At 38.3% G+C, this 13,067-nt stretch overlaps 1 protein-coding gene across 7 annotated transcripts in view; it reads left to right on the plus strand.

Moving 5' to 3' along the window:
- Positions 1 to 13,067, plus strand: part of inpp4b (inositol polyphosphate-4-phosphatase type II B) — a 351,939-nt gene that overhangs the window by 210,339 nt on the left and 128,533 nt on the right. For all 7 annotated transcript variants that reach the window (XM_031895514.1, XM_012955594.3, XM_012955592.3 and 4 more), the window contains one exon: positions 7,344 to 7,455. In XM_031895514.1, coding sequence (XP_031751374.1) covers positions 7,344 to 7,455 — 112 coding nt within the window. The remainder of the gene's footprint in view (positions 1 to 7,343; positions 7,456 to 13,067) is intronic.

The raw sequence follows: 13,067 nt of genomic DNA on the forward strand, positions 1-13,067 counted from the left end.
TTTATTTTTTTTTTTAACAGCGTGCAGAAAGATAGTGAGATGTGCAGTTTGCAAATTTAGACTTTATTTTATAACTGTAAAGTCCATCCACTGTGATTAATGCACAAAAGTAAGTATTCATCTTTCAAGCCTTCTGGTAATAAGGTTGGGGTAGGGGGGTCTGGGTTACAGTCCTCTTCTATTAAAGGAGAAGGAAAGGCTAAGTCACTTGGGGGTGCCAAAATGTTAGGCACCCCCAAGTGACTTAAATCGCTTACCTTGTACTCCAGGCTGGTGCCCCTGTTAGGAGAAAACAGCACCAGCCCGGGGTACCTGCAGCGCAGCTCTTCCTTCTTCCTCTTTCTTCTGCGGCGAAATCCCTGGGCCGGCGCATGCGCAGTAGAGTGAAAAGACGACTTTGTTGTTAAAGTTCGGCTTTTCACTCTACTGCGCATGCAGAAGGAAGCGCTCACAACTACCCCGGGCTGGTGCTGTTCTCTCTGAACAGGGGCACCAGCCCGGGGTAAAAGGTAAGCGATTTAAGTCACTTGGGGGTGCCTAAAATTTTTGGCACCCCCAAGTGACTTAGCCTTTCCTTCTCCTTTAAAGGCGTGGTTCTCCTTTAAATAGAAAGTTCTGTTTTTATAATCTTTGCATATGGTCTTCATTATTTATTTTTTATCATTTTTTTAATTATTTGCCTTCCTTTTCTACATCTTTCCCACTTTCAAATAGGGGGTCACTAATGCCGGCAACCAAAAATCTGTAACTCTGTGAGCTTAGATCATTTTTATTTATTATTACTTTGTATTCCTTATTGTTAAGTCATTCCTCTGTTCATATTTCTGTCTCTCATTCTAAGCATTACCTGGTTGCTAAGGTAAACAAGACCCTAGCAACTAGATAACTGCTGAAATTCCTAACTGGAGAGATACTGAACAAAATGCTAAATAACTGAAAAAAGCACAAAAAAATTAAAAATGACAACCAATTGCAAATTGTCTCAGAATATCAATGTCTATGTTATACAGGTATGGTATCCCTTATCCGGAAACCTGTTATCCAGATAGTTCGGAATTACGGAAAGGCCCTCTCCCATAGACTCCATTATAAGCAAATAATTCAAATTTTTCAAAATGATTACCTTTTTCTCTGTAATTTTAAAACAGTACCTTGTACTTGATCCCAATTAAGATATAATTATTGGAGACAAAACCTATTGGGTTTATTTAATATTTAAATTATTTTTAGCAGATATAAGTTATGGAGATCCAAATTACAAAAAAATCCCTTATCCGGAAAAACCCAGGTCCCGAGCATTCTGGATAACAGGTCCTATACCTGTACTAAAGGTGAACAACCCCTTAACTCTACACATTCACATGTAGTAAGATTAGAATAAGAAGGTGTATAGGAGTCCAGAGTAGTATTATGAATGTACAAGGAAATCAGATCACAAAAGGTCTTAAGTATTTAATAGAGTTAGTCTTTCCCTTACTGTTGAATATTTGTAGCTGTAGGCTGTGGATATTAAGAGGTATATGTGAGAGGAGGTGATCCCCATCCAGCTATAGACATGTTCTGTGGGAGGTGAGAAGTAGTGTTGCCTTATGAAAAAACCTCAAGAAGAAGGGAAACCTCTGGGGTAGGAACTATTCTTCAGTCGAAGCTGAGGAGAAGGGTCTCTGAACACGATCTACATAGATTAAGGAGTATCACCTACCTGTTGCTCACTATATGAGTGAGATATGGACATAATGTTGCTAGCAGAGGATTTAGTGGCTCAACCAAGAAGAGCAAAACAGTTAGTACCGAAGCATTGAACCCACAGGCTCAATATGTAGAATATGAAGCAGCACTGTAAGAACCTTGTACCTTTGGGCTAACACACCAGTGTGGGTGCTACCACTAATCTGTAACAAGCTCATCATCTAAAGAGAAATTAGTCAAAGCTATACAAACAAAGTTAGACTATTTAGTACAACAGGTATTTTAGAAAAGGATCTAATCATTCACATAATACCCTTGCATTAAGAGCTCATTATACTTACAATGAAAATATCAAATATTTATTTTTAAGCCTATTAGCAGCATATGAAAGCACTTTAGACAAAAAATACACAAAAGAACGCTGAAAAAAGAATGAACATTCAGTAATGAGTGGTAAATTGTATATGTAAACAGCTGTCAAATATGTTTCTCAAGCTAATTCAGCTGAATGAAACCACTTATAAAGTTTAATCAAGTTTACCATTGATGTTTTCTGTAAAAGGTGATTGAACATGTTCAATCTTAATTTAATTCCAGTATTGCCCAGACATTCTTGATCTACTTGGTGATTCTTTAAGTTATTCTTCAAGTTACAAACTATACAGAAATATTAGCTTGTTTCCAGGTGTTGAATACATTATCAGTGCTGGATTATAGGTTGCCTTTAATTTCAGTTATTTTCCTAAACAGCCTGTTCAACCTGATAACCAAAACAAGGTGGCTTTATTCTTTATCAGTCTGGTGGAAAGATGATTTTAGAGTTGTGGTATTAAAACTGTTTTCTTAAGATGTAGTGGGTAAAATCATGAAATAGATGCTCAACACGGGTTAAGCAATCCCATTTAAATGATGTTTTAAGAAAAAAGATCCATTATGGCGTCATTACGGCTTCTTTGTTTTTTTCAGCAATTTGACTTTTTATCAGTACCCTACCCAGTGATCCATAGTTTGGAAACTAAGTAATAGTTTCTTTAAGGACCTTTACAGAACTTTTATGTTTTGTTCCCAACTCCCATCTGTTGTGTGATAAACATAGCACATAGCACAGTCATCTCATATCTAATAAATGCAGCGCCGTGGATTATCTACACCGGCAGGTCTTCAGAAATGCTTAATATTCATTAGACTTTGCCCTCAATAGAATGAGACATTCCAACCGTGACAGGTGCCACAATATAGTGCAAATCCCAAGTAAGGATTTTTAGCTGAGAGGTTTACCTTTGCTAAATCATCTATTTATACGGCATTTCAGATCTCCCAGTTTGTTTGGCTAAATTGTTTCCTCTCAAGCTACATAAACACAGCAGGACTTCCAGATAAGTGCTGCATAGCGAAAATTAGTTTTTCGGTGCCACAGAAATAAATAATAAAAACACATATTGTATTAAACCAGCTTTAAAAAAAACCAACATGCCCCTCTTCCAGTTTTCTTTCATTCCAGAGATGCATTTTTGGTTGTGGGCAGTACAGACAGGATGTTTATCTTGCATCTTTATGGTTTGTATGTGTTTTAAATGCAAGACAAGGTAGTTGTTTTGAAAGCTGAACTGGCCCGCTATTACTTTGCATTCAGAGCATCAGACATAGCTAATGATAGCTGTTCCCTTGACATTTATGGAGCGGTTTGTTGATTTGTGTGTTGGAAGCTTTCACAAGCTTAAAATTAATTTCCTCTCTCCAGATTAATACTTTGAGGTACTTCTAGTGAATGTTTCCAAATTGGGGTCGAATATCAAAGTTTAACATAAAACCTAAAATGGCCCTTCTAACCGAAAATGGATTGCTTGGCTGAAAAGTTTGTGGCTCTTGTGAAATAAATCTTCATGGGACACAGGGACTTGCATATGCTATAATACTGAGTCATACCAATATTCAAGTACAAAAAGTCAATCAAGGTTAGTTTAAAAAGGAGAATAAAAAAAACTCAGATCTTTCAAATACATGTATGAAATTTTAATTTTAAATTATTTCAATTTGTATGTGATACTTTTTTTTCAAACATCTGTTAAATTAACCTAGCAATTATTATGGATTGGAGTAATTATGGCTTTGGTTGTTTATATATTTAGGCATGCTGATGGCTCTCAAATCTCTTTTGTCCCGGCCTTGTCATCTCATGTACCCAACTTCCTTTCTGCTATATCTTTTTTTTTTGATTTGTTGTTTTCTAAAGCTCAACTTGGACTAACAAGAACAGATCATATTCCCACGCACAAATACACCCCGCCCTGACTGTGTTATTGTAAATAATATTTTGATTCATTCCAGTGCTCAGGTTTGTGGTCTTGGAGTCTTGATTCCACACTTTTGTCATTCCTCACATTGAATCCTTCATAAAATCTTGATCAAAACATCCTAAAAACATTGCAAGAACATGCTCATTTTTCAGTCAGGAAACTATAAAAAAAATACTAGTCCACTGGTTAATCACCTCTCACCTTGATTATTGCAACCTCCACCTTATTGGCCTGCCACTCATTGGCTTAGTCTCTCTACAATCCATCCAGTGAATTTTATCTATGACCTGTTTGTAAATGTAGCAGCACAGGGCAAATGTTGATACAAACATGTGTAGGCTAGGGTTGCCAACATTTCTAGGGAAAAAAAGTACCAGTCTCCCTATATTTTTCTCTTTTCTCCCTATTAATAACATTGACATCAAGCATTAATTTTATTGGCCATTAATATATTGGCACCCAGAGGAAATAAAAGGAAGGGATTACCAATGAGCCTTGAATCAGATCTATGTGCGGCAAGTTTTCATGGTTGATACGTTCTACTTAAACAGCCCCCCTAGTTATACAGTTATGTAAGTTGTGACTTTTTTAGCTTTGCCAATAAAATAGTTTCCTACAAACTTTGCACCTAGTTATTGTCTAAAGGTTTAGCCTTAGAAATGCAGGGGGTTTTTTTGCTTGATGACTTTCCCCTCCTAAATTTTTTTCTGTGGATGCTAATGCCTAGGGGGTAGAATATAGTCAGTGACCATGCAGCAGCCATTTAATATATAGTACTATCATACACTGCAACAGGACATTTGTAAAATATTTGTAAAAGTGTATGGATTATTGTAAGTGTGTATGCCTTAGGGCACATATTTTTTGTGAAGCCCGAGCAGTGCTTCAAAACAAAACCACCCGTGTCTAAGTGTCACACAAAGTGCAGGGTGCAACTGACCTAGAGGTTTTTGGTACTTTTTTTTTTTTGGCCTTTTTTAAGGTGCAAAATACCCAAGATGTCTTCAGGCTCCCCTTTGCCGAAGCTAGAGGGAGCCCCTTTATCCCCGACCTCCCCGGCCAAGAGGCCAAGAGCAAGTAAGAGTCTTCAGACCCTTTTCGCCACTAGGCTAGTGGGAGTCCCTTCCTCCTTTCCCTTCTAACTAAAAAGAGTTTTGAAGGCTCAGGAACAGCAAATTCCCTCCGAAGAGAGGTACAAATTTTGTCTGCTCATGGTGGGGCTTTGTTTATGGGGAAGGAGGAACCTAATAGCCACACCCCCCCCAGATCAATGCGTCAACCCTTGTTAGGACATATTAAACCAGGAACACAGTTAACTCATTATTTTAGCTTTTCGCCTCAGTAGTGATGAGCTGCTGAAAAATGTGCAAAATAGCAAAAAATTTGCAAAACATTGCTACCTCACAACTTTTTTGATGCCCATGATTTTTTTTTAATGCAACCACAATATTTTGTTGCTACCACAACATATGTCACGCATCTGCGACTTTTTGACTGAAACTTTTTTTTACACAACTTTTTCCTCACTTGCCAGGTTTTTGTTGTGCCGAATTTTTGCAGCAGTTTCAAAAAAAGATTTGTCAATGACAAAATGTGGAATTGTGCAGCGAATCCATACCTGCCGAAAACATTTGCTCTTCACTACTCAGCTTTCTCAACTGCACCCCTCACTTTCTGGTCCTATTTCATGGACAGAGACCTCACTCACAGTCCCTTCCCTCAAGCATGTACAGCCATATATGTTGCACTATTACAAATATTGAATACTATATATTTAATATGTATGACATCTAAGATAGCTGCAGTCACTGTTGACTGCAGATGCTGTTGAACAAAATTGTGATTTGTGTTCAGTTAAAATTTACAGCACTATGGAATTACTCTGTATGTCCAATGTATGAAACCCACTTATTGTACAGCACTGTGGAATATGTTGGCTCTTTATAAATAAATGTTAATAATAATAATAATGCCTGGCCTAAAGGGTGATGGGAAAAAATATGCAAATTGCTAATCCCTGCATTCCAGCCAGTTCAACTACAGCTCTTTTATGGACTTCCTTGTCTAGTGTGAAGCTCCACCCCCCTTTTAGCTTTCTGAGCACTACTCAGACTATGAAGACCTCTAAGAGGTACCTACTGTGCATGTGTGATTGATTTTAATTGGAGCACAGCAGTGAGCATGCCCAGTAGGCACCTCTTTGGGGTCTTCATAGTCAGAGAGAGAAGGAGGGCTCAAAAAGCAAAAGGGGCGGAACTTTACATTAAACAAGGAAGTCCGTAAAAGAGCAGCAGTTCGGCTGCTTGTAATAGAAAAATAAAATAAATCTGCATGCAGGGAGAAACGTATGTTATTCTTCAGGCTGTAGAGAGTAATGTTTTTATAATAAAAGATTTACTTATACTTTAAATGTAAAGAATATTTTACAATTTCCCAAAACTGTTCAGGTCTGGCAGAAAAACATATCTTTAAAAAAAGACTTTTTAGTTTAGAACCATTAATGTATCTAAACAGCACATAAATGTGCAAGGTCTGTAAGTAAAACCTTGTTCCCAGCGCACAGCAGTGACCTTCAGTAGACGGCAGGAGCATAAATAGTAGGAAGAAAATAGCAGCAGCTGATGATGTCACACAGTTGATCTTTGGGTAAAGAAAGATACATGACTGAAGTAAACTCTAATGTGCAGGTTGTTATTTTCATCCCCGGATGCACATAACTTCTTTCTCACCTCCGCCCTTCAGAATAAATAGAACACACAGCTCACAGCAAGTACAGGCATTGCAGTACAACAAAAATCCTATAATATGATGATTAACCCACAGTTTAAGTCCTGCTCAGCACAGGCACATGTCATTTTACGTGCAGGATATATTTATGACAGCGTATGGGTATTCCAGGTAAATAGAATATCAACAGAATACCCAGAATGTAGCAGTGCAACACAGAGAGGGCATCCAGAAGGTTCTTTAGTGGATTGCAACCCCATCAGTCGCTAGAACTGTTATTGCCAAGGTGTGGTTTAAGCTAAACACTGTAAAAGGATAATCCTGTAAATAACAAGTGAGTCAGCCTTTTGTAACCCTGATATGTTTTGTCATTCCATAAGCAACGGAAAACTACTGTGTGTGCTATGGTTACACATACTGATACTGCGGCACATCAGATTGAATCCTGTCAATAACAACACACAACGTAACTACCTCAGAGCAATTTAGGCTTGTGAATCTTTTTTGCCAAGAAATTTGCATTTAGCTGGCATATTTATTTTTAAAGTTGCATATTAATTAGACACTTTGCGTCTTGCAGAGCTGAATCCACTTAGTTCATTCTCTTGTTTTTGTGCTCTTGTGTTGCAGGACCCTAAATGGTGGAAAGAAAATCGGTAATATTGAAGTGAGTCTGGTGAAGATGGGAGAGATAGAGAATGGGGAGGCAGATCAGATCACAACAGATGTGCACGGACAGAAGGTAACATTTAACTGCCTGTGCAGATTCATTAGAAGTAAATCAGAATTCCACAGTTTGAGTTTTACAAGACTCTGCTAGCACTGTCTTGTAGATATGTGGAAATTATATATATTATTCCTCAGTTTGTGTCTTCTGTGAAGCAGAATAAATTTGAAGCTCTTCGGGGCAACAACCTCATCCAAACTATGTATTAAAACACCTAGCACTAAAGTTTTTATGTTTACTGTTTAATAACTATACCCCTGTTTGTGTTTAGATATTGTAAAGCACAAGTGAAATATTTCACTAGGTATGAATTCATGGCGAAAATCAACATTTTGTGTTTGCCAAATATTTTCATGAAACTGCTGCAGACATCCATGGACTTCAATGTATTCTGCATGGAAAAGGTTGCAGTGAAAAAAAAGTTGCTGTAAAAAAAATCGCCATAGACTAAATTGTCATTCATACAGATAAAGTCGCTGCAAAATTGCAAAGTTGCAGTGAAAAATCACCCATTTTTGCCATTTCACAAACTTTCCAGGTTCCAGAGGTTTTGCAATTTTTTTTCAGACAGATTCACTCATAACTACTTGCCTACATTTGTAGTGCTACAGTATATAAATAAATATCTACATACATGGTTTTACCTTATTCCTCCATGGGACTTACCAGTTCCTGGGGATAGCTACAGCCAGAGAACAGAACGGCTTCAGGAAAGGGAATTCTGGAGAAAGTATTCTGCATAGTAGTCTTTATGCAATTTGGGTGGAGAATGCAGTAATGTAGTTAGAGAAACAGAAAAACCTTATGAAACTGATTTTTTATTTTTTTTAAGCTACTACTCCCCCTTAGTCCAACTGTACCTTTGGAGCACTCTAAAGAATCTAAATTGGAAAATATACTATTAATAATAGTATGGTTATAAAACAGCAATGAACTAGATAAATCTAGCCCAATGAACCTCTATTCTATCTGGCTGGTGCATCAGCAAGAGTCTATGCTCCTGCACCCACTTTATCAGAAAGAAGTAACCCACCCTCTACTTAGTTCTGCTGCCATATTTCACTACAAGTATCTGGCAGTGGACTGAGGGCCACGGAAAAAAATAGCAAAAATGTATATGCCCTCGTCTAAATTGAGCAAAATTTTCCCAGGAGTGTCGGACAGATGCTGGCGCTGTCGACAATTACCAGGTACTCTACTTCATATACTATGGGACTGCCCCCAGATACAAAAATTTTGGACTGAACTTTTACAGATTTGTAATGACAAACTACAACTGGGCATAAACAACGATCCAGCAACAGTTCTTCTACACCACAATGTTCAACCAGTCTCAACCTACAAAAAATCACTCACCCAATATGTACTTAATGCAGCTAAACTGCTGATCCCTCGGAAATGGAAATCGACAACATTACCCACAATTACAGAATGGATCCAAGAGATGGAGGACATACGCAAATTCGAGGACTTACATACAGAATCATACAAGGCCGCACAAAACCATTGGGCTACATGGCGACTTTGGCAAACGTACCTGGACACATGGAAAACAAAATCACCCAATGCTGCCACGGGTGCTGACTCTGCCGGACTGCGTCCATAAAATAATCCTAAGGGCTAAGTAATTATTTAATGGTGAAACAAAAGTTAGATAGACTCTGTATTTTGCATAATTTGTGCTTCTTGATGCTCTCCTTTCTCTCGCCCTACTAGACATTCTTCCGTCTAGAACCCCCCCTTTTTCCCATCATCCCCTGACATAATAACCCAATCCAACAACCATAAGCCACCTCGACAACGGACAGCCTTACTATATTTTCTCTTTTGCTTTTCTTCTCTTTTTGCTATGCATATTCATATAAAAGGCGGTAGGAGATACAAAACTTCTCAAACCTACCTCAATACGCCTACTATGCCTGTTATTCTCTAAGAAAATTCATTTATTGTCTTATCCAGTGCAATGTTGGATTGTTTATAAAATCTAATAAAAAATTTAAAAATTAAAAAAAAAAATGTATATGCCCTACCCACTCAAACCTTTTTCCCTTGGCTTGGGCCTTTGGGTGCCTATAAAAAAAATATGACCCTGGAAGCAATATTATCACCACAGCAACTAAGCTTTAGTTTTTATAAGAGAGCATCTGCACACAAGTTAACATCACTATGTGCAAGGTGAGAGTGATCTGACTGTCAAGAGTAGATGAACTTGATTAGACTGCACAAAACCCTGGACTCAACCCTGCGGGACGAATTGGAATGCTGACCGAGTGCCAGTCCAATTAGCTCTCATGGCTGAATGAAAGCAAATCCCACTAACAATGTTCCAACATCTAGTGAGAAACCTTTCCAGAAGCGCACAAGCTGCTATATCAATTTAATATTAATACCCTTGGCTTTAGAATAAGATGTTGGACCGGCAAGTGTTCAGATACTTTTGTCCATATAAGATCATTTGTGTCACCTGTGTGTGTGCACAGATGGTCAGTGAGTTTGGCCAAAACTGACTAAACAGCATGATCTATGCTTGTATTCTCATCTTAAAAAGTCACTTTAAGGTAATTTTACACCTTATATTTTGTACTTGCTTTATCTATATGACTTTTTGTCTCAGCAAATTTAAAATAGGGAGGAATAGTTTAATTAAATAACAAAAGGAAGTGTAATTTTCGATGTTCCTTTTACTAAACATGGCATGACCAAGGGGCAGAGAACCAAGGCAACCTCTGCTTAATTAGATTTTGTAGTATGGCTGCTAAGGATATATTTAATAATCTATTGGGGCTTTGAGCTGGCACCAACCTGTCTAAGGGTGATTATCAGGATGCTGCTCACCAAAGTAAGTTATATAAAGAAAATATTTTTTTTCCATAAAAGACTTCAATGAACAAATGACAGCATGTTTTTTGGAGTCAACTGGAGACAATTTTTAATCAGCCGTTAATTGCCAAAGGAAGTATGGCTAAAACTAAGATCAATATCCCCAAGCAGTCCAAGTGTGCAAGCAAGATCCATCTATGATCCTTTTCAGTCACTTGTTGTCAAAAGAATCCATAATCTCTTTTTGAACAAACATATACATGAGAATTCAATCTGCTAAAGCACAAGATTTCTGTTTTACTTGCAACTGCACTTCTACAGGGTACCAAACAACCTTTTATTTCTCATCATACAAAATAGCTTTTCTTTGGTTGTCTAGGTCTGTACAATCCTTGCTTTATTCAGTAATACAATTATTAAAGGCATCCTATCTTCAAAATAAAAAGTGTATCGGCCAGAAGCCGATACTGATGTTGTTCTAAGAGCGTAGCTGCTAAAAAAAAAGGTATTTTCTTTCATCCTGAAAGAAATTCTGCCTGTTTTATGCTTGCACATTTTTTGGTATACCTAGTTTCTTGTTGTGATTCTAGCTCAGTTTGAAACAGAGAGTCTATTTGATAAGCAAGATGAAACTAGAACTACCTTTCCAAAACCAATTCCTACTGATTTCTTCCCTCCCTTTCCACATGTTTTACCTTTTGCCCAGCAGAAAAAAATCTTAAGTAAGTGAGGTATTGCTCATTTTTAAGAAATGTCCTATTGGCGAAATCTTACCTACTGGGTTTTAAAGAACAACTGGGGCAGTTTCTAAACAATCCCACCTAGAGACCAGTTTCACCCTTGAGTTTCCTAATTTCTGCATGCAAATATAGAGAAGATCTCCTCACCTAAAACACGTTTCTTGTGGACCCTATGCCTGTTTTGCCATTTTGCTCTAGACCACACCATACCACACCTCTTTCACTCATGGATGTATAATGGTAAATCGTACCTTGGAGATTTACTGCAGAAAGTGGTCAAATCAATAAGGGAAAGTCTGCCATTTAACACCTGGAGTTGATCTTCAGAAACCGTTTTTTAATGATAAATGATACATGCATTGTATAAATGTAATTGCTAGAACATGTGTGTGCATTTGCATTTTACCCTGATGGGGTCTTTATTTTTGAATGTAGCAGGAAGTCTTGTAGGTTGCAGGGGCATTAGGATTTTCATTTGTTTTGAATTCCTGTGGCAAATTCTTATCACCCTGGACCCTGGTGTCCCAGCATAGTTAGTGGGCCTATAATGGCTGCCTTGCTTGCTATAAAGCAATTTGAGTTCTACAGGAAAACAAAAACTGTGTTAAAATACTTTCCTTCTGGCTTTATTGTAATGTATCCTTTCTGGTATTTTTCCTTCTATTTTCAAAATTCCATTAGTACAATTTTTTTATGTTTGCATTAAATGGATATCTGTTAAATGCTTCTTGCTTGTTGGTTGGTTGATTGATATGGGTTACTAAACCTGGTGCAAACCTTGTACTTTTATTTCATGACTTCTAACTTTAGGGTTGATCTCCATATATCTATATTTGCTGTAGTTAAAAATAGGGATACATCGAATCCAGTATTCAGTACCTGCAAATTAGTATTTACATTTAGTTTGGTATTTGGCCAAATCTTTCACAAATGATTCAGGGTTCAACCGGATCCTAAAATAGTGGATTTGGTGCGTCCCTAATGTAGGGGATCAGGGATTCCCTGTTTCTCAGTCTGTGACATTATCCCACCCGGCTACAGACTGGGGAGGAACCCGATTGGTTGGATGCCCCAGTGCACTGTTGGAAGAGAAAGGTGTGCCTAGGTTTGGAGCCAAACATCAGGGGTGGGCCCAGCACATTATAAAGGGAGCTACTGAGACAAAGACCATCCAGAAAGCAGTGACAGTGTGAAGGAGCTCTGCTTAGCATTTGAGTGCTTGCAAAGAGAGATCTGCTAGACTGTGGTTGCATGCCTTACCACCTGTGGATCCCCAGTGAGTGATCCATCTGAGGGAAAGGTATTGAAAGTCTTCTGTGTGTGTGTGTCCCCTGGCTGAGGACAGGTGTTTTTGTGGCCTGCTACGTGGGAGCAAATGCCTGTTCCAAAGGTAGAGGTACTTTGGGGCAGGTAGCGCTACCTGGAGAAACCAAAAGAGCTCTGGGAGAGGGACTTTGCCAGGACTGAACTGGGATATGGAGAATGGAACTGTGTCCTCAGAGAGACGGAGCCAGTAGTGGCTAAAACCCCACAGGTTTCCAAAGCAGGGTTTATTACTGTTTGCATGGTATAAATATTTTACCTTTACACCCAGTTAGAGAAAGTTGATATTTGCTACAAATTTTCCTAGTGGAAATCCCCTTGAGGTGTGCTCCTCAGTGTCCACTAGGTAGAGGCACTGCGCTAAAATCCCAGTCCCCAGTACCTTTATCTGCAAAGGGGACCACATTTCCTGTTTAAGCAAGTATACAAAATAAGTGAGTTTGCCAAGAAAGGGTTACACTAGTTAGAAAGAAACATATAGAACAGTGATCCCAAAACAGTAGCTTGTGAGCAACATTGCTTCCAGTGGCCCCAAAGCAGGTAGTTGTTTTTGAATTCCTGGCTTGGTGGCAAGTTTTGGTTGAATATAAACAAGATTTTCTAGCAAATAAAGCCTCCCATAAGCTGACAGTGTGCATAGAGGCTCCCTAATAGCCAATCTTAGCCCTTATTTGGCACCCCATGAACTTTTATGATGCTTGTGTTGCTCTCAAAGTCTTTTTACATTTGACGAGTAAGAAAGGT

The sequence above is a fragment of the Xenopus tropicalis genome, chromosome 1 (genome assembly GCF_000004195.4).
Source record: "Xenopus tropicalis strain Nigerian chromosome 1, UCB_Xtro_10.0, whole genome shotgun sequence".
NCBI lineage: Eukaryota > Metazoa > Chordata > Amphibia > Anura > Pipidae > Xenopus > Xenopus tropicalis.